The following is a 17,821-nucleotide window of genomic DNA, read 5'->3' on the forward strand; positions in this document are numbered from 1 at the left end:
CCTTTTTTTCTTTTTTTTTTTTTTTTTTTTGGCAAAAAGGGGTCAAAACTATGGTTAAACTTACTTGTAGTCACCGCTCAGACGGTAGATAGCAGCCTGATCAGGGTGCACGTACTCCTCGTGGACGTGGTCGGGGGCGCGCTTGGGGGGCACGTTGGCGGCCGTGGCTGCGCCGCGGTCGGCCGGCTTCTTCTGGCCGTCAAAGCCGCCAGCGCCGCGGAGAAAGACGGTCATCTCGTTGTAAAAGATTTCCTCGCCCGTCTCGGCAATGGTGGTGGTGGTGCCCGTCTTGACGACGGCGGCCTTGCCCTTGTCCACGACCTCGAGGAGGCGGCCCTTGGACACGAGGTTGGCACTCGTGGGCAAGGGGAATTTGCGAATCTCGAGGTACTGCTCGCCGTGGAGCAGCGTCATGGGGTTGAAGTTGGGGACAATCTTGTCAAAGGAGAAGCCCGTGTCGGCCGACATGGCGGGGATGACACCGTACGTGGGAAGGAGCTGAAAGTTCTCGGCGCCCTCGCTATGATGGCTTGGGTTAGCAGACTGGCTTTGCTAAAAAGATTGGTTACATTTGTCCAGATTCCGAAGCTTACAAGACGTAGTCGAGCTCAGTGGCCTTGGCGCCGACACCAATGTTGTACAGAAGAGTGTCGCGCTCCTCATATCTGAAGGGAGTAGGCGCACCCTCGGTCTTCAAGGCCTCGTCAATGGCAGCGAGGTATTTATTGGCGGGAGCAGCGCTAGCACCCTGCTACTCGCACAAACACGTTAGCATACGCTCCAAAGATTTAACAAGTACAGGATGACGTTGAGATGATCATGATGATAAAATACAGGTGTTGGTTCATTCTAATTCGTATATGGTTCTACATCATGGAAGATTTGGGTCAACTCATACCTTGCTGCTGCCGGCCTTGTTCTCCAAGTTGCCCATAATCTTGCCGAAAGAGTCAGTGGTTCTCTCCGGGTACTCCGCACGGCCGTCCTCAAAGTCGGTAATGGCCTTCCAGTTCTTGACAACCTCTTCGGGAGTCAAGGGCACGTCGACAGGGAAGCCGTGGCCACCGGCCTGCTGCCAGCGGGTCTTTCCGGCCCAGCCGCTGCCGACTTCGTAGAGACCGCCGGTAGGGTCGGGGCAGACGTCACTGCAGAGGGCGAGGATCAGGGGAGCAATGTAGTCGGGCTTGAAGGACTCCAGCATCTCAGGTGTGAAGACAGCCTTGGTCATGGCGGTGCCGGCGTTGGGAGCAATGGTGTTGACAAAGATGTTGTACTTGGCACCCTCGATGGCAAGAGCACGGGAGAAACCCAGGATACCGCATTTCTGTCATTTGTTAGATTGGACTAGCAACTGTGTTCTGGTTTGCAACGGGTACTTACAGCAGCGGAGTAGTTGGCCTGGCCAAAGTTGCCATAGATACCACTGGTGGAGGTGGTGTTGATGACACGGCCGTACTTTTGCTTGAGGAAATAGGGCCAGGCAGCCTTGGTGACCTTGTAGGTACCGCGAAGGTGAACGTTGAAGACGGGGTTCCACAGGCTGTCGTCCATGTTGGAGAAGGCCTTGTCGCGGAGGATGCCAGCGTTGTTGACAACGACGTCGATGCGGCCAAAGGCATCAATGGCAGCCTTGACAACAGTCTCGCCGTCTTCAGCAGAAGCCTTGACACCGACAGCCTTGCCGCCGGCCTTTTTGATTTCGTCGACAACAGTGTCGGGGTTGACGAGATCGTTGATGACGAGGCTGGCGCCAGCCTTGGCGAAAGCGAGGGCGTAGGCGCGGCCAATACCAGCACCAGCACCAGTGATGAGGACCACCTTGCCGTTGTAGTCAATCTTCTCGCCTTGCTCGCTAGGAGGCAGCTGGGCAGATTTCTCGGAGAGCTCAATGAAGTTGTTGGGCTCAGCGGGGAAGGTGGAGTTCTTGGAGAAGTCAACAACCTTGTCCCAGTTCTTGATGATGGCACTGGCGGTGTATGAGGAGTCGGGCTTGAGGAGCAGACCCTCGGCACGCTGCCAGCGGAGCTTGGCGGCAAAGCCGCCGCCGACCTCGTAGATGCCGCCGGTATCGCCAGTGTTGTTCTTGTGGGTGAGGACACCGACGACAGGGACGACGAATTCAGGCTTGAGAGCCTCGAGAAGCTCGGGGGGGAAGACGGTGCTGGTCAGACGCGAGGCGGCTAAGCTCGGTTAGTGGGTTGCTCGGCGAAGAAGCCAGACAGGCACGGGAGAGTCATACCAATGGGAGCAATGACGTTGCACAGAATGTTGTACTTGTAGCCCTCCTTGGCGAGGGTCTCAGTGAAGCCAACCAGAGCAAGCTTGGCAGCCGAGTAGTTGGTCTGACCAAAGTTGCCGTAGAGACCGGCAGCTGAGGCAGTGTTGATGACGCGACCATACTTTTGCTTGCGGAAGTGAGGCCAGGCGGCGCGGGTGACCTTGTAGGCGCCGTAGACGTGGACGCGCATGATGAGGTCCCAGTCCTCATCCTTGAGGTTCTTGAAGCTGGTATCGCGGAGAATACCGGCATTGTTGATGACGACGTCGACGCGGCCAAAGGCCTGGATGGCGGTGTCGATGATTTTGTCACCGAACTCGACTGAGTCGTAGTTGGAGACGGCCTTGCCGCCAGCCTTTTTAATCTCATCGACGACAAGATCGGCAGCCTAAAACATTGCGTTAGTTGTGCATGTCTTTTCGATTTTTCTCCTGACCTAGTGTGCTGGTGGCCGAGTTCACTGAATGTACGGGCGCACCGGCGCACCCGAACCTGGCGATCCAAACACACAAACTCCAAGCTACGTACCTTGGCCGAGTTGCCCTCACCGGTGAAGGAGCCACCGAGATCGTTGACAACGACGCTGGCGCCGCGCGAGGCGTAGAAGAGGGCATAGGCCTTTCCGAGGCCACCACCGGCACCGGTGACGACGACGACCTGGCCGTCGTATCTCAACTGCTCAGACATGGTGTGTGTGTGTGTTGTGTGAATGTGTGGGGGAGAACGGATATGAAGGAGACTGGCTGTCGTGGGCGTAATCAGTCAAGACAAGCCACAAGAGACAACTGGATTGTAGAAAAGAGGTGGATTGGAGGGGTATCAGAGATGAATAAAATCAAGAGGAGGAGTCAAGGAAGAAAAAAAAAGGCGAGCGATCGGGAATGAAAGTTGCAAACGGGGCTTCTTAAGCGTGGGAAGCTTTGGGGGTGCGACAGATGACGGCGCAAAGCACAAAGCCTCGGTTCACAAGGTGCGGGTACCGAGGGGACCAGTCTGTGGAGGCGCTATTCTGTTTTCGGCACAAGTTCATACCAGCGTCGCCCAGCTTCACATGTTTGACGTGTTTGCATGCTGTAGATAGTTGCGGATAGCGCCGGGCCATTGATGAATGGAGTTCGATATATATCCGTACGTTGCTATTCTATTTAAGACGATAGAGATAAAAATTTAAAACTCAAATTTACATTTGCAAGCATTATTCTACTCACCGTTCAACTCGTAACTCTCCAACCCCAGTGACCAGTAGCTCCACTCTCTCCAAGGAAACTCGGGCCAATGAACTTGGTTACATCATCAGCGCATCTGCTGCCGGAATCTACGGGCGGGCACCGTTTGGGGTAGCTTCCTACCTACCTACCTGTAATTATGTGCTAATAACGGCCTGCAATCACTAATACCAGCGGACCAGTAATTGAGGTAGTCGGTTGCTGTTGCTACTATTTGCATGTGCACTCATGACGGCCAGCCAGGAATCAGCAAACACGGCCCTTATTCGCAAATACCGCCATCAGCATAGATATCCTCATCATGTGACTAAATGATTCAATTCCTCGCCTCCCATACTTTACCCCATCATCTCCGTTGTCCGCCATCTCCCTTCTCTTCCCCATGCCAGCCAGTGCCAGTATCCGTACGGAAAAAGACCCATCTCTCTACTCTACCCCACAAAATATCATAAACTCCGTGCGCCGCTTCCTTTTCCCGTTGTTGCTTGCTTTACTCTACCCCAGCCAATCGCCCAACCGCTAACCCCACAAACCCCGGCTACCAAGTCGCCTATATCCAAACACCGTCGTCACCCCACACAGCCAACCCATGGGCATGGGCCGGATGATGTGTCAAACCAACCCCTTCGGAACAATCGCCGTGCGCAAAAAGACAAGGGAGCAAGTTATAGCCCGTAATGCCGACCACCTTTGTGGATGACAAGGTTCCAATCTGCCTGCCGTTTATACTCGAGCATCTCGCCGCGCACCGAGCCCACCATGACCGTGACCAGCAGCATCCCACCCCGCTCGTCGTTGGCCTCAATGGCATCCAGGGCGCGGGCAAGACGACCCTCGTCGCCGCCTTGACAGCCGCTCTCGAAGAACAGGGCGTGCACGCTGTCGTATGCAGCATCGACGACTTTTATCTCTCCCACGACGACCAGATCGCACTCGCTGCGCAGCAGCCCGACAATGCCCTGATCCAGCACCGTGGGGAGCCAGGTACGGCAGCTAATGCAGCCAACGTTCTGGCATACTAGCCATAGAGCATCCCCCGCTAAATGGAAGTAGGCACCCACGACGTAGCCCTCGCCGTCCAGGTCTTTGCGGAGCTCATCAACGGCCAGCCCACCAAACTGCCTCTGTACGACAAGGCCGCTTACCAGGGCCAGGGCGATCGCCTCCCCGAGTCTGCCTGGCTGCCCGTCAATCAGCCCGGTCAGCCTCCTATAGACGTGCTGATGCTCGAAGGTTGGTCAGTTGGCTTCCGGCCCGTCTCAGACGACGAGGTTCGACGGCGCTGGGAGGCCCCCAACCGCACCCTGCACTTGCACAAGCTCGAGCATCTGCTTTTCGTGAACCAGAACCTGCGCGCCTACGATGCGCTAACCAATCTTTTCCACATCTTTATTCACATCGACGCTCAAGACACGCAATACGTCTACGTCTGGCGTGCGGAGCAAGAAGAACATCTCCGACTCCTCAAAGGTGATCCCAACGCCGGCATGACAAGGGACCAGGTCATTCGGTTTGTCGATGGTTACTATCCCGCATATGAATTATATACCGATGGCATTCGTTCGGGGATATTTCCTGACCGCCCTGGTTGCCAGCTCCGTTTGGTGGTAGGACCTGACAGATGTGTGAAGCAGGTGGTTACCATTTAGCAAGTCGCCCTTTATTAGGTAGTGCAGCTGCCCAGCTGCCTTTTTATATCATCATAAATCGTAGCTCATAGCTCGTAACACAGCCAGCGAATCTCGTACAAGCATCCCTCATCAGCTTCGACCTCCGACGACCTTCATGCCATCTTCGCGCATCTTTTGGAGCTTCTCGTCAATCTTATCCGACCGCCGTCTGACTTCTGCCTCGCGCGCAGCCGCCTCCAGCTCGAAGCTTTCCACAATCTGCCGTTTTGATTGCCGAGCCGCCGTCAATCTTCGCATGATGCCCGTGAATTGTTCCGAGAACCAATTTCCAGCCGATTCCCATTCGTCCACTGGCATGTCCCCGAAAAATCTTTGTTGCTCAGCGCTTCCCATGTGTTGCATCTGCGCTAGCCGTTGATTGCCATCGCCGTGATGCCCGGTGTGCTTTCCCGTTGCCATTGCCGTGGCAGGGTCAAAGTCAAATGGTTGCTCCAGAAGCTCTTTATACTCCATTACATTCAGTGCCTGATCGTCATAGTCGAGGCTCTTGCGGCGCCTTTTTCTGTCCTCCAACTGCTTGACTGGAGAGTGTGCATAATGCACTCTGTTTCGTGTCGGCAATTGTTTGCCTCGTGGTGTCGTTTGAAGGTCGTCTTTGCCGCGGGATGATTGGGATGCGACGTCGCTGTCAGTAAAAGCTGGAGGCGTAGCTTCGAATCTCGCTCGACTCTGTGTTCTACCACGGTTTTCCTCTTCCACTTGCGGTGCCGGCATCAATGGCTCGCGTTTGTGAGACTTCTTTTGCTGAGTATTATAGTGATGATGATGGTTATGATTATGCTGCGGCTGCTGGAGTCTCTGGCTGTTTCGCACTGGACTCTGAGGATGTCTCGCATTACTATATGTTAAACCAGCTGCTGAAAATCCATCCTTCATTTCGGCAAAGTTGCTCTTCTGTGGCTGCTCCGCCACAGTCATGCGGAGATCACTTCCAACTGTCACAGTTGGTAAGCTATGGGCCGCAGCGTGAGTAAATCGAGAGGTTTTCTTCGATTCTTGTCTATGAGGTGCCTTTGATACATATTTGACAGGTACTCTTCTGTTGTACTCGCTCGTCGGCGTAGACCGGCCAGATCTCATGAACGCCTCCGAGAGTTCGGACCCAGTAAAGAGATGATCAAGATGCCCGGGGCGGCGGTCGGCGCTCTGGGCTGAAGCGGGGCGCGTGTTCTCGTCAAACACGTCGTCGTGGGCTTTTTCATATTGGTTGTTGGCCTGTATTATATCGAGGCTCTCCAGGTTTTCGGTAAAGGCAGTATCTGGGCTCTGATTGCCACGGCGATTCTTTTGCGGAGAGCCTGGTGCATGATTGCCAGTCTGCTCGACGAATGCCTTTATTCGATTTCGCTCCGTTGCGGAGGGTGGCGGCATATCGAGATCCTTGGCTGGAGGTTTGGTAGGAAAGAAAAGAATTTTGGGCTCAGTGAGCAATTCAAAGGCGACAAAAGAGCTTCATTGAGTGCACAAGCGTGCCAAAGACGCCAACGTCGAGACTTTGAAGTGGTGGACTAGAATTATTGGGAAAGCAGGTGCATTGCAAACGCGCCACAAGGCTAGGCCGACAAGCGTGTCGAGCCACAAGCCACGTTATCAGGTGACGGGCGGCTGGCTACCTGTAAAGGTACATACTGTAGCCCGTTGGCCGTAAATGCCCCACAACCATGCGCTGCTGGCATGGCACCTGTAAGGTAGGTAATAATTGTAATAATGCGACGCTGCCCATTAAACTCGTCGACGCGGGTCGAGCCGTGGAGCCACAAAGCGCGTCTGCAACTACCTCGCACACCGCGTCCACCATAAACACTCACACCAATTTACTTTACCCTTCTTTATTAGCAAGCATTGATTTATGCTCATGCGCGCACAAGGACGCTGCCCTCTCGTGTCGTCCACTGTATACTTTTTACAGCTGCATCTCGTCATCTCTTTACGCATTTACAGGGCACACTCCTCCTTTCCGTTAGCATCTCCATGCATCCAGTGACCGACAAGCGCAGTCTCCCGCAGTCATGTACCTACCGCGCTCTCTGATCTCCAAGCTCTATATTCACCTCCAGAACTCGCGACATCCGCTCTCTCCTCCCGTTCTTATCCTTGTCGCCCTCGAGCCCGACGCCCTCTGTGGCTGCCGCATATTGACTCGTCTACTCAAGCATGACTACATCCCCCACAAGATACAGCCCATCTCGGGCTACGCCGATCTCGAGAAGGCTGGCAAGGAGCTCGTCGTGCCCATGATGCAGTCGCAGGGCGGCGCCGGTGGCCTTGTCGTTTGCCTCGGCGTTGGGGGCATGGTTGATCTGGGTCCGCTCCTTGGTCTCGAGCCTGAGGGCGAGGAGAATCCCTACAGCGGTGTCGAAGTCTGGGTGCTCGATGCTCATCGCCCCTGGAACTTAGCCAATGTTTTTGGCGGCTTTCCGCTGCAGCCCTCATCAGACGAGGCAGTGTCCTACCAGTCGCGCAGCCCGGTGGGCGTATCGGGTGGCGAAATCGGACGCGCCTACAACTCTGAACGGGGCGGGATTGTCGTCTTTGATGACGGCGATATCGAAGAAGAACTCATGACCGAGCGTGACGCGTATCTGGCGCTCGTAGACATGCCGGATATAGACAACGACGGCAACGATGACTACGGATTGAGTGATGACGACGACGAACCTGAGCCTCGCGCGCTCGCCGGACAAAAACGCAAGAGCTTGCCCGACAATGATGAGCTGACCGACGACGACGATGACAGACCCGCCCGACGACGGCGGAGCAACTCGGTATGTAGCCGCGTCATGACATGGAGGTTCCGACTAACATCACATAGTCGAGCTCAATACCCGTTTCTCCGAGACGCCCAACACAACGAGGACTGGTCTCGCTCCGAGATCCGGAACTGGGACTTTCTAGCGATCCGCTCGAGCCTCCATCTGGCGCACAGGAGCCTCCCGCACCTTCGGCCCGCGCCCTTCGACGAAAATTGTTGCGAATGAGAAGTGAAAAGGAGTCTGTGCTACAACAATACTACAAGATGGGATCATCGTTTTCAGAGCCAGTCTCCTCCATGATGTATTCTTTGGCCTCGGAGCTCGGTCGCGAAGACAACGACTTGCTGTGGCTTACGATTGTTGGTGTGACGTCAATGGAGCTGTACGGGAAGTCATCGGCGGGTGTCGCCGTCTCGATCCGAGCCTCGGACAAGAACGTACCAACAGGGTGGATGGGAGTGCGTGGCGCGCGCCTCCGCCAGCTGCTACGAGACGAAGTTAGGCGATTAAACCCCCCAGAGATCACCAATGGACGAGTTGCCTCGGAGAACACGGGCGTCATTCCGACGACAGCGCGCAACCCTGAAGACACGGGCATTAGGCTATCGCCAGAGCCGCGCTTTCTTCTCATCCGCCATTGGAGCCTATACGACAGCATGCTACACTCGCCATACTTGTTCTCGCGTTTAAAGACGTGGAGCGAGACTGGAATCAAGCGCCTGCACAAACTACTGGCCAAGATGGGCGTTAGTCTTGCGCAGTGTAAACAAAGCTACACGCACATGGACATGATGTTAAAAAGAGAGCTGCGAGCCAAGCTGCTGTACTATGGCAAATATTACAATTTGGATGAGATGGTGCCTGCTGTGGACACGGACGGCAAGGACCGAGCAGGTGCCAAAGACGGATGGGGTTTCGTGCGGAGCTGGGGCTGGCGTGCAACGTTGTCTGCGCAAGATGTTGGTGTGGTCATTGGTGCCCTGCTCGAGGTCGGGAAGCACGCGCAGGCTTTGGATCTAGCATTTGCCGCTAGTCAGGCCAGTCGTGAGATTGAAGATGATGCCGAAGTAGCAGCCCAAGGCGAAGAGTGGGTTGGGCGCTTCTGGGAAGCCTATGATGCGCTGGAGAACATTGACGCTCTCAAAGCGGGCCTCCCAACGGCCCAGTTTCTGCATCGAGCCATCTACAGAACCGGCACATCACTGATCAACAAGAAACAAATCAAGCATTTGCGGGCGTTCCGACTCTGCGTTGTCAAGGATGGGCCGGATGTCTCGTTATTTACCCATCCTTCGGCGCTGACAAAGCTCTCGCTGTGGATTGGCGAGGCCCTTGGCGAGCAAGACAGAGAAGCACATGGAAAACTGTCGCACGGCGGGCGTGGAACACCTTTGGTGGTGGCCAGCCTGCATGAGAAGCGCGGAGTATACATTGTAGTCGGTACAGGCGGTGGCGGCGGACCCGACTCGACCTTTATGGACAAGGAAGCGGCAAAGCAGCGACAGCGGACTAAAGAGGCCCGGGCAAAGAAGAAGGAGGAATCTCGTTTGGCAAAGGAGCGCGTCAGGGCGCAAAAGCTAGCAGCCAGGGAAGCCGCGGGAGAAGAGGTGGATGAGCTGGAAACTGAGTCAGAGGGCTCGGATGAGGAGGATGAGGATGATTCAGACTCGGATCAAGAAGAACACGACAAGGGTTACGGGCTGAATCGATTCGGCAGCGCGTTTCAAGAAGTGGTTGCCGAGACGAGTGCACGAGTGAGAATCGACAGTTTTGAGCATTGCGTGGTTGAAGTCAAGAAGGAAGACTTGGGTGGCTTCCTGGAGAGCCTGAGCATGAAGGCAGTTGTTGGATAAAGTAAAGAGTACGGGCACAGCGATTGATTTTTTTTCGGGGGTTGGGACGAGAGCATTCACCATTGCTCTTTGCATTGTTTCCCGAGACCTTTGATTTTTTTTTTTTTCCGTATTACAACATCGTCAACGGCGCGCGATGGGAAGGATTTTGCATTTGTGTATTGACGGCTTCAATGACATGATGATTGGCAGGCAGGGACTACGGAGTCACCGGGGTTTAGTTGCCATGTTGGAGCATAAGCAGTAGTATCGGTATTGATATAGAGGACAATATAAATTCTGGGCATTTGCATGATAAAAAATGGCTTTGGTCAACGACCGGAAATGGAACCCAAAATAGCGACAGCGGGACTTGTCATGCGTGTAATGACGAGCTCCTGCTTGACATGACTTCCATCGCAATACAAGTCTTAAGCCTTGTATTTCTCTTTGAAAGCCTCAACTGCGGCTTCTACTTTGGCTTTATCATGGAGAGAGGGCTTAATCTCTTGCTTGCTGATGGATTCCTTCTCCGAACTGGCGATGGCCGAAGATCTTTTGGAGTCTTGGATGACAACGGAATCGTGGTCCTCGGACAACGTGACTTCAAAGGTGCCCGAGTTGCCGTGAATGTCGTAGACGATGAACCAAGTACTAAATGTCCATTGTGTGCCCCAAATCTCACCAAGGCCAGGAAAAAAGTGAAACTTCAAGCGCGTGAGACAGAGCGCCAGTTCTCGTTGATCGACCTCTATGTTGGCGTAGGCGTTGATCGTGATGTTGCCCGATTGCCTGTAAAGTCCAGCCTTTGTCGGAGATTTGGTGCCATGCTCCCAGATAAAGAATACGTTTAAATCAGCGCTATGAGACACTTGGTAGTCATGTTGCAGCTGCTTTGCAACAGCACCGACGAGGCAAGGATCGTTGTCATGCCCATTGTCGTGTCCGGTGCGGTCATACCAATGGAGTTCGACTTTATGGAGAGGAAACTGCTTTAATGAAAAATAATAGTTGTCTTGGGACCAATATGGGTCATATGAGCCTTCCCAGTCGCAATGATACGTTCCTTGCTTGATGAATTTTTTTTCGACTGAGGTGCTCTCCTTGTCTGTGGTGTAGACGATCGGCGTGAGACCCTCGAGTGTGATGCGAGACTCAAAACCAGCCATTGTGGTATTGACCAAAGTGCCATCAGGTTGGTAGATGGATGCCGCAATGTCTTTGTTCTCTTGCGCTGTAGTAGTGACCCAATATTTCTGAGTCTGAGAGCCTCTGGCCAGCTGAGGCAAATCCGTAGCAGCTCCGACAACTCTGCTAGATGGCAAAGGCAGTGCGTATTCACCGGGTTTTTCGGAATACTGCCAGTCCCCGCGCATGTCCCCATCTCTGTCCAGGCCGTTATAGGGATCGTTGTAGTCAACCAGAGCAATTTCGCTGAGCTCGTCAGGACTCAAGTTGTAAAGCTGATTGGTACCTTTGATTTGAACAGAGATCCAAACGTAGACAAGAACCTGCATTCTGCCATTTGCATATAGTTGAGCGGATTGCTGATATGCATTGCTTGTCCCAATGGACAAGTCAAGCACTTCCCAATCAACCATGATGAAAAGAGTGTTGAGTAGTTTGGTCTCGTAGGGTGTGGGTTAATAACTAAGAGTGAAAAATGTTTTCAATAGAATTGATGATGAAGCTTCTGAGATTTCTACTGCCCGTCTGAGCCTTGAGGATGGTATATATACTTTTACTTATGCCTCCAATGGCAATGAGAACTGCACGAGTTTGCCAAGTTCATTGACGGCATTCGTGGAGCGGCATTCACCAACGCACCACCGCAGAAGCATCCTTCCATGCACTTGGGAGGTCTTCTTAATGCTCAACTATTCGACGGTTTCGGTCTTTATATTCGAAGCTGAGTTCAAAAACACCCGTGAAGAGACTCGAGCATCCCGGTCTTTGGCAAGCCCTCGATGGTGAATATTGGAATTGATGCATCAGGTTAGCCAGCTGAATATGAATTCAGCCACTTGTGCGCAAGTGAGCCCGAGTTAGAACGTTGTAAAGTTGATGAGCGTGGCTGACCGAGTGTAGCCGCGCATAAACGGGCCGACGCATGTGCGCGCGGGGTCTACCAAATATGTGGCTGACATTTATTGGGCAAATGGAACAAATAAAATCAACTCCCGAAAGAAAGTGGCTGCTCGAAAACGACTTTATATCAATTCCCGAGTGAAAGAGGCTGCCTGAAAACGCCGTGATGTCAACTCCCGAACGCAAGTGGCTGCCTGAAAGCGAGGTGCGGTTGCAGTGCAGTACGGTAGGTAAGAGCCTGATTTGGACATATGTATGCGCACGCCAGTAAAAAAGTAAATGGACGGTACAGTCGCTGGCCCTCCTCCAACACCACTAATACAGAGTCCAAGTTGTATTGCATTTGGACATGCCGCAGTAGTACATGATGGCGGGATATATATTGTGATAATTCGTCTGCACCCTTAAAAAGTATTGATGACTTGAACAGCATCAAGGGCCATAATAAAGGGCTATTTCGCAAACAAAAGAAATTTACAAACGGTGCACACAGTACAAACGGTGCAAACGGTGCAAACGGTGCAAACAAAGCACGTGCCTGGCTGAACAAAATGTCCTCGCTCTACTCACAAAGCTTCAACTTCGACAGCTTCCTTCAGAAAGGAGTTGACCCTCGTACTGGCCAGTACACCGCAACGGTTATTGTTTATGAAACACCTTCAGCCGCGCGCAACTGCCCTGCCTTGCAACTCTGTCTGACTTTCAACCCCCTAAACACTCAAGACGTGGGTTTCGGCATCGGCTGGTCATTCAATCTGTCATCCTACCAGCATGCTCAAGTGTCGGCAAAAACACTATCTCTCTCAACTGGTGAGAGCTTTCAGGTCAAGGAAACCCCTAGTTCTATCCGCATCACAGATCAAAAGTTGAAGAGCTTCCAATTCAAAAAGGTCCAAGGAGCATCGGACCAGTATCTGGTTGTTCACAAGTCTGGCCTGGTCGAATTGCTCTCTAATCAAAATGGCGGATTCAATGTTTCTGTTCCAGTGAAGCTATGGGAGCCCAACGGCCGTATGCTCACGCTCGGCTGGGCTCGTTCTGGTCGGCAGCCTCGTCTGGAGAGCATATATGACGGTGCTCAGGTCCTCCTCAAGATCAACTATGCTGAACACGATGCCGACACGACAGTTGTGCGAGCTCCAGGCACCAAAGAAGAAAGCACCATCACTGCTAGTCGCCGAAACGGCCGATTTGCTAAAGTCCAGCTGCCACTTGAGAGCACGCCGCCCTGGAGCTTTGAGTATGACACCATCAATCAAGTCACATGTTTAAAGAAAATTGTCAGCCCCTGTGGTCTTGAGGAGGAAGTCTCATACAGTGACAAGGATAGAGGACATGCTTTACCACCCGGTGCACCACTCAAGTCAATCCCGTACGTCACCTGCCATGTGCTCTGGCCGGGACAGCAGCAGCCTGAAATCAAAACCAACTACAATTACACGGCGACTAATTTCCTCGGATTCGGAGCTCTCCATAACTGGATGGACGGCGAGGATAACTTATACCGTGTGCGCCAGGATTACGAATACTCGTGTACTGTTCAGATGGACGGCGGAGCTGAAACCAAGTACACATACAACAAGTTTCATTTACTTGTTCGCCATCAGAGGCGCCAAGGCACCAAGCAGGTTACCCAGTCAATTGCATACTATATGTATGCTACCAGTACTTTTGAAAATCAGCCGGCGCAATATCAGCTGCCCAAGAGCGTGGAAACCATTTATGAAGATACTGCGACCAAAGCATCTCGTACCGAAACTACTCACCATGTCTTTGACGAATGGGGCAACCCAATTGAAGACACTCAGTCTAATGGTGTACGCACGGGTCGTGAATTTTACCCATCAGTGGGTGCAACAGGATGCCCTGCTGATCCTCATGGCTTCCAGCGATACATCAAGTGCGAGACTGTGACTCCAGCACCAAGCTCGTACCAAACTCCCATCAGGAGCAAGCAATACATTTACAGTCAACACAGAACTGCGTCTACATCTTATACGAGCTACTTCGTAGCCGTTGATAAGGTGCAGGCTCTTGAGGATGGTAAAGAGTTCTCTACTTGGGAATATTCCTATGTCGATCAGCCTGACAGCCGCGATCACGGTCGTCGTCAGCAGCAAATTATCATGATTTCGGAAAAATGCCCTACGACGACTACTTGGAAGTACGACTATCCTGACTCTGATAGTATGAGACGTACAGTTACTACTAAAAGCTACGACGGATACACAGCCGAAGCAATAACACACTTGTCGACGCTATCTGGTCTTGCTTATACCCACAAGAGTATTGCAGGTGTTCAAACAGACTTCGAGTATGATAAGATTGGCCAGCTTACCAAGAAGGTTGTATCTCCCAATACATCATATGAAGCAAGTGAAGAGCACCGTTACAGCGTTCTGCAAGGCGACATTGGATATTGCGTGATGACAAAGGACGCCAAGGGCGTGCAGGCACGCTACATTACAGATGGCTTGGAGCGCATATGCAAGGTCGATAAGCAGGATGCCGATGCCGACGGCAACGTCTCCAACAGCACTTTCCGTACCGTGCAGGAGCGCAGCTATAACAAAATTGGCCAATGTGTCGCACTGGTGGACAGCGATTGGCTGCGAACCAAAGGCGAGCCAACCGAGCAGCAGCTACGTCGATCACTGGAGTACGATGACTGGGGCCAGACATGTCAAGTACATGCAAGTGATGGAATTACTACTTTATCCTCGACGGATCCAATTGGTCAAACACGTATCGAAGGAATTGAGGGTCAATGCAAAACTGAATTAAAGTTCAATAACTTCGGGCTCCCGATCGAGACTGTTATCTACAAGATTGACGGATCAGTCTATGCTACAACAGCATATGACTATGACGGGTTGGGTCGCTTGGTCTTACAAAAAGATCCCCTGAACCGAGCTACGCAGTACAAGTTGGATTGCTTCGATCGTGTCACTCGAACAATTCGGCAGGACGGCCAGGCCGTCAATACTACGTATGCAGTCCATAGCTCATCCATTTTGCCAACGTCTATAGACACAAACAATCATTGCGTTGGCAAGCAGTTATTCGACGGGTTAGGGCGGATCACTCTACATGAAGTTGGTGGACGAGCCACGGCCCAGTCGTTCGAAGGCTGCGCACCGGCGCCGTCGATAACTACCACGCCAAAGGGAGACGTGCGTCGACTTTCCCACGAGCCACAACTGGACTACGCGCTCATGGCTCTCACGAGTAAGGATGTCGCGGAAACTATCCAGTATGACGCTCAAACAGTCGCACCTGTGAAGCTCAAGAACCTTTACAGTACGACAGATCTCACGCATTTGCCCTCCGGCTTGGTCGATAAAGCGAGCCTTGACATTGAGAATGGGCCGATGTTTTCTACCGAGTCGTTCTATTCAATGGCTGGCAAAATGCAAGGGTACACCAATCCCCATGGAGAGAAACTCGAGATCCAATACAACGCCGAAGGACAACCGCGGCAATTGACCCAGGGCCCATTGTCCATTACTTTTGCCTATGACCAAGTACAACGCTTGGTAGATAGTTGCGTACAGGATGGGGCCAACAATAGCTTGACCACGCATCTCACTTATGATGATTTCAGCCGTGAGATAGGTAGGAGCGTCACAAAAGGACGCAAGCTACTTCATCAACTCACCCAGACCTACCTTCAGACAGGCCATCTTGCGATGCGCCGTCTAGAAGACGGCAACGGTGAGTTGCTACGAGAAGAAACGTTCACATACGACGTATTGGATCGCTTAGTGGGCTTTGAATGTCAGGGTTGCCAATCACCCACCGACGAGCTAGGCAACCAGATTCGGCAGCAGTCTTTCACCTTTGGGCCCTTTCATAATCTGGTTGACATTACTACTGTTTTCCACAATGGTGATAAGAATGTGAAAAGATACACATATGCCGATCAAGACCCTGGACAAGTCATAGGCATTACAAATTCACACCACGACTATCCCGCCAAAATGGATCTCAAGTATGACCAGAACGGTTGTTTGGTAAGAGATGAAAAGGGAAACAAGCTCGAATACGACTCCACGGGTCACCTCGTTACTCTACGCGATTCGCAGTCCCGGATCCTGAGCGAGTACCGCTATGATGCATCAGGGAAATTGGTTTGCCAGCTAGTACCGGGTGAGGACGAGTATTATCTCCATTACCGTGGAAACACCCTGGTAGGCTATACATCGGGCAATGATCGCGTAAGTTTTGTTTCGGATGGTACATGTTACTGGGGACAAACTGTTCAGAAGGAAACGAGAAACACCCAGACTCAGTTATGGGCGTCAGACATGCATGCTTCTGTCACTGCTTGGATCAACAGTGACGAGTCCGATTCACACTACAGCCGGCAGTACACCCCGTACGGCTACAATGCGCAAGATGCGGACAAAGGGCCATCAATCGGCTTTAATGGCCAATGGTGCGACCCCGTTACCGGGTGGTATCATCTCGGCAACGGCTACCGTGTGTATAACCCTGTGCTGATGCACTTTCATTCCCCGGATTCGTGGAGCCCGTTCCAATCTGGTGAGATCAATTCTTACGGGTACTGCCTTGGTGATCCAATCAACAATATCGATCCAAGCGGTCACTTCAGCCTCTTTGGCATCAAGTTCACTTGGCGCGACTTGGCAATTGCTGTTGTCGGCATAGCAGTCGGTATTGCAGTCGGCGTGCTCACTGGAGGTGCCGGGTTTGCAATCGAAGCGGGACTCGGCATAGCTTGCGGTCTGGCCTCTGATGTCATGACGGGCGCCGTGTATGACCAAGCAACAGGACATACTCCGACTTGGAAGAGCGTCGGCACTGATGCCCTGTACTCGTTGATTGGCGGTGTCGTTGGCGAAGGCGCGGGCAAAGTGCTCGGTGCAGCAGGCAAGTCAGCGGTCCGAGGCCTCAAGGGAATGCGTGAGGGCGCTGGTGTGGTGAAGGGTATGCGCGAGAGCCTTGGTGCGGTGACGGAGATGCAGGAAATCAGGCACGAGTTCACTGGCGAGGCCGAGCGTCTGCTTCTCGAAGGCAAGGGAGAAAGGCGAGCCGCCAAGTTGGCTGCGCAAAGCGCTAGCACGTCAGGTACGTCGACTGAAACTGTAACGAGATACACGGTAGATGCAACGCACGAGGCGAGAAGTTTTCGGATAGATGAAGCCGGACATGCAGACGCCGCCGCAAATTACCAACTGTTCCGACGCGCCATTGAAGAGGAAGGAGTGCGGCCCGACGTTGCCGTGACGAGGATGAACAGAGCACACCATTTGAAGAAACTAGGTGAACCCAGGAGGCTCGGCAAGGAGGGCCCAATTGTCCAGACGTGGCAATTTCAATTAAATCACTTCCTGCGCGCGACGTACCATCTTCCACTTAGGAATCCTGGACGGATAGTATATATTGGGGACGTTGGAATGCATACTTGAAAGTAGGTAGTGCTGTCATTTGGGCATTTTCCACCATCGTAAATACATTACCTGCGTCTTAATGAAAGCTTCTTTGCCCTACTAGCAGTGATTTGTTGAAAAGAGATAAAAGTGCCATGCGGAGAGATGCTGTGACCGAGTGAGAATCGCCCCTCGCTCAGCGAAATAGACGGAGGGGACTTTCTAACGTTAGATATAAGGGTGCAGGTAGAGTGGCGAACCGTTGGCAAGGGGTCGTAGGTGCTAAGGAAGAATGGTATAAAGTAGCACTATAAAGAAAGATGGGTTTAAAAAAAGAACTAGATTGGCCTTTGATTTTATGTTTCAATTTCTGTTTCCTTTTATACCTTTTTTTTTTTTTTTTTTACGAATGTAGATGACGTTCTGCCTGTTCCGAGTTTTATATTTAGTCTGCTGTGCCGCCGTCCAAGCATGCAGAGGTAACTTGCGGTGGGGGTTGGTCGGCGTACCTAACCAAAAACTTCACAGGGACTGACGGTCTCTGCAGTTTGCACATCCAG

At 52.4% G+C, this 17,821-nt stretch overlaps 6 protein-coding genes across 6 annotated transcripts in view; 3 read left to right on the forward strand and 3 right to left on the reverse strand.

The window, feature by feature from the left end:
• BBA_01357 (short chain dehydrogenase) overlaps positions 1–2,965 on the reverse strand; it is a gene marked incomplete at both ends in the record, with an annotated part of 3,500 nt that extends 535 nt beyond the window's left edge. The window contains 6 exons of the mRNA XM_008596454.1: positions 65–547; positions 594–751; positions 899–1,324; positions 1,381–2,180; positions 2,240–2,666; positions 2,807–2,965. Of these exons, the coding sequence (XP_008594676.1) occupies positions 65–547; positions 594–751; positions 899–1,324; positions 1,381–2,180; positions 2,240–2,666; positions 2,807–2,965 (2,453 nt within the window). The remainder of the gene's footprint in view (positions 1–64; positions 548–593; positions 752–898; positions 1,325–1,380; positions 2,181–2,239; positions 2,667–2,806) is intronic.
• A 1,216-nt stretch (positions 2,966–4,181) lies between these two features.
• Positions 4,182–5,153, forward strand: BBA_01358 (D-glycerate 3-kinase; the record flags this gene model as incomplete). Its single annotated transcript, XM_008596455.1, has 2 exons — positions 4,182–4,488; positions 4,558–5,153. The coding sequence occupies 2 exons, from the start codon at positions 4,182–4,184 to the stop codon at positions 5,151–5,153; spliced, it is 903 nt and encodes a 300-aa protein (XP_008594677.1).
• A 111-nt stretch (positions 5,154–5,264) lies between these two features.
• On the reverse strand, positions 5,265–6,566 carry BBA_01359 (uncharacterized protein; the record flags this gene model as incomplete). The annotated part of the gene is made up of 1 exon (XM_008596456.1): positions 5,265–6,566. The coding sequence occupies one exon, from the start codon at positions 6,564–6,566 to the stop codon at positions 5,265–5,267; it is 1,302 nt and encodes a 433-aa protein (XP_008594678.1).
• A 638-nt stretch (positions 6,567–7,204) lies between these two features.
• On the forward strand, positions 7,205–9,801 carry BBA_01360 (CDC45-like protein; the record flags this gene model as incomplete). Its single annotated transcript, XM_008596457.1, has 2 exons — positions 7,205–7,960; positions 8,008–9,801. 2 exons carry the CDS (start codon positions 7,205–7,207, stop codon positions 9,799–9,801), a joined length of 2,550 nt encoding a protein of 849 aa, XP_008594679.1.
• Positions 9,802–10,211: 410 nt separating this feature from the next.
• Positions 10,212–11,381, reverse strand: BBA_01361 (uncharacterized protein; the record flags this gene model as incomplete). The annotated part of the gene is made up of 1 exon (XM_008596458.1): positions 10,212–11,381. The coding sequence occupies one exon, from the start codon at positions 11,379–11,381 to the stop codon at positions 10,212–10,214; it is 1,170 nt and encodes a 389-aa protein (XP_008594680.1).
• Positions 11,382–12,419: 1,038 nt separating this feature from the next.
• On the forward strand, positions 12,420–17,300 carry BBA_01362 (RHS Repeat protein; the record flags this gene model as incomplete). The annotated part of the gene is made up of 1 exon (XM_008596459.1): positions 12,420–17,300. The coding sequence occupies one exon, from the start codon at positions 12,420–12,422 to the stop codon at positions 17,298–17,300; it is 4,881 nt and encodes a 1,626-aa protein (XP_008594681.1).
• Between the last annotated feature and the right edge of the window lie 521 nt (positions 17,301–17,821).

Source organism: Beauveria bassiana (genome assembly GCF_000280675.1).
Source record: "Beauveria bassiana ARSEF 2860 unplaced genomic scaffold BBA_S00003, whole genome shotgun sequence".
In the NCBI taxonomy this organism is placed as follows: Eukaryota; Fungi; Ascomycota; class Sordariomycetes; order Hypocreales; family Cordycipitaceae; genus Beauveria; species Beauveria bassiana.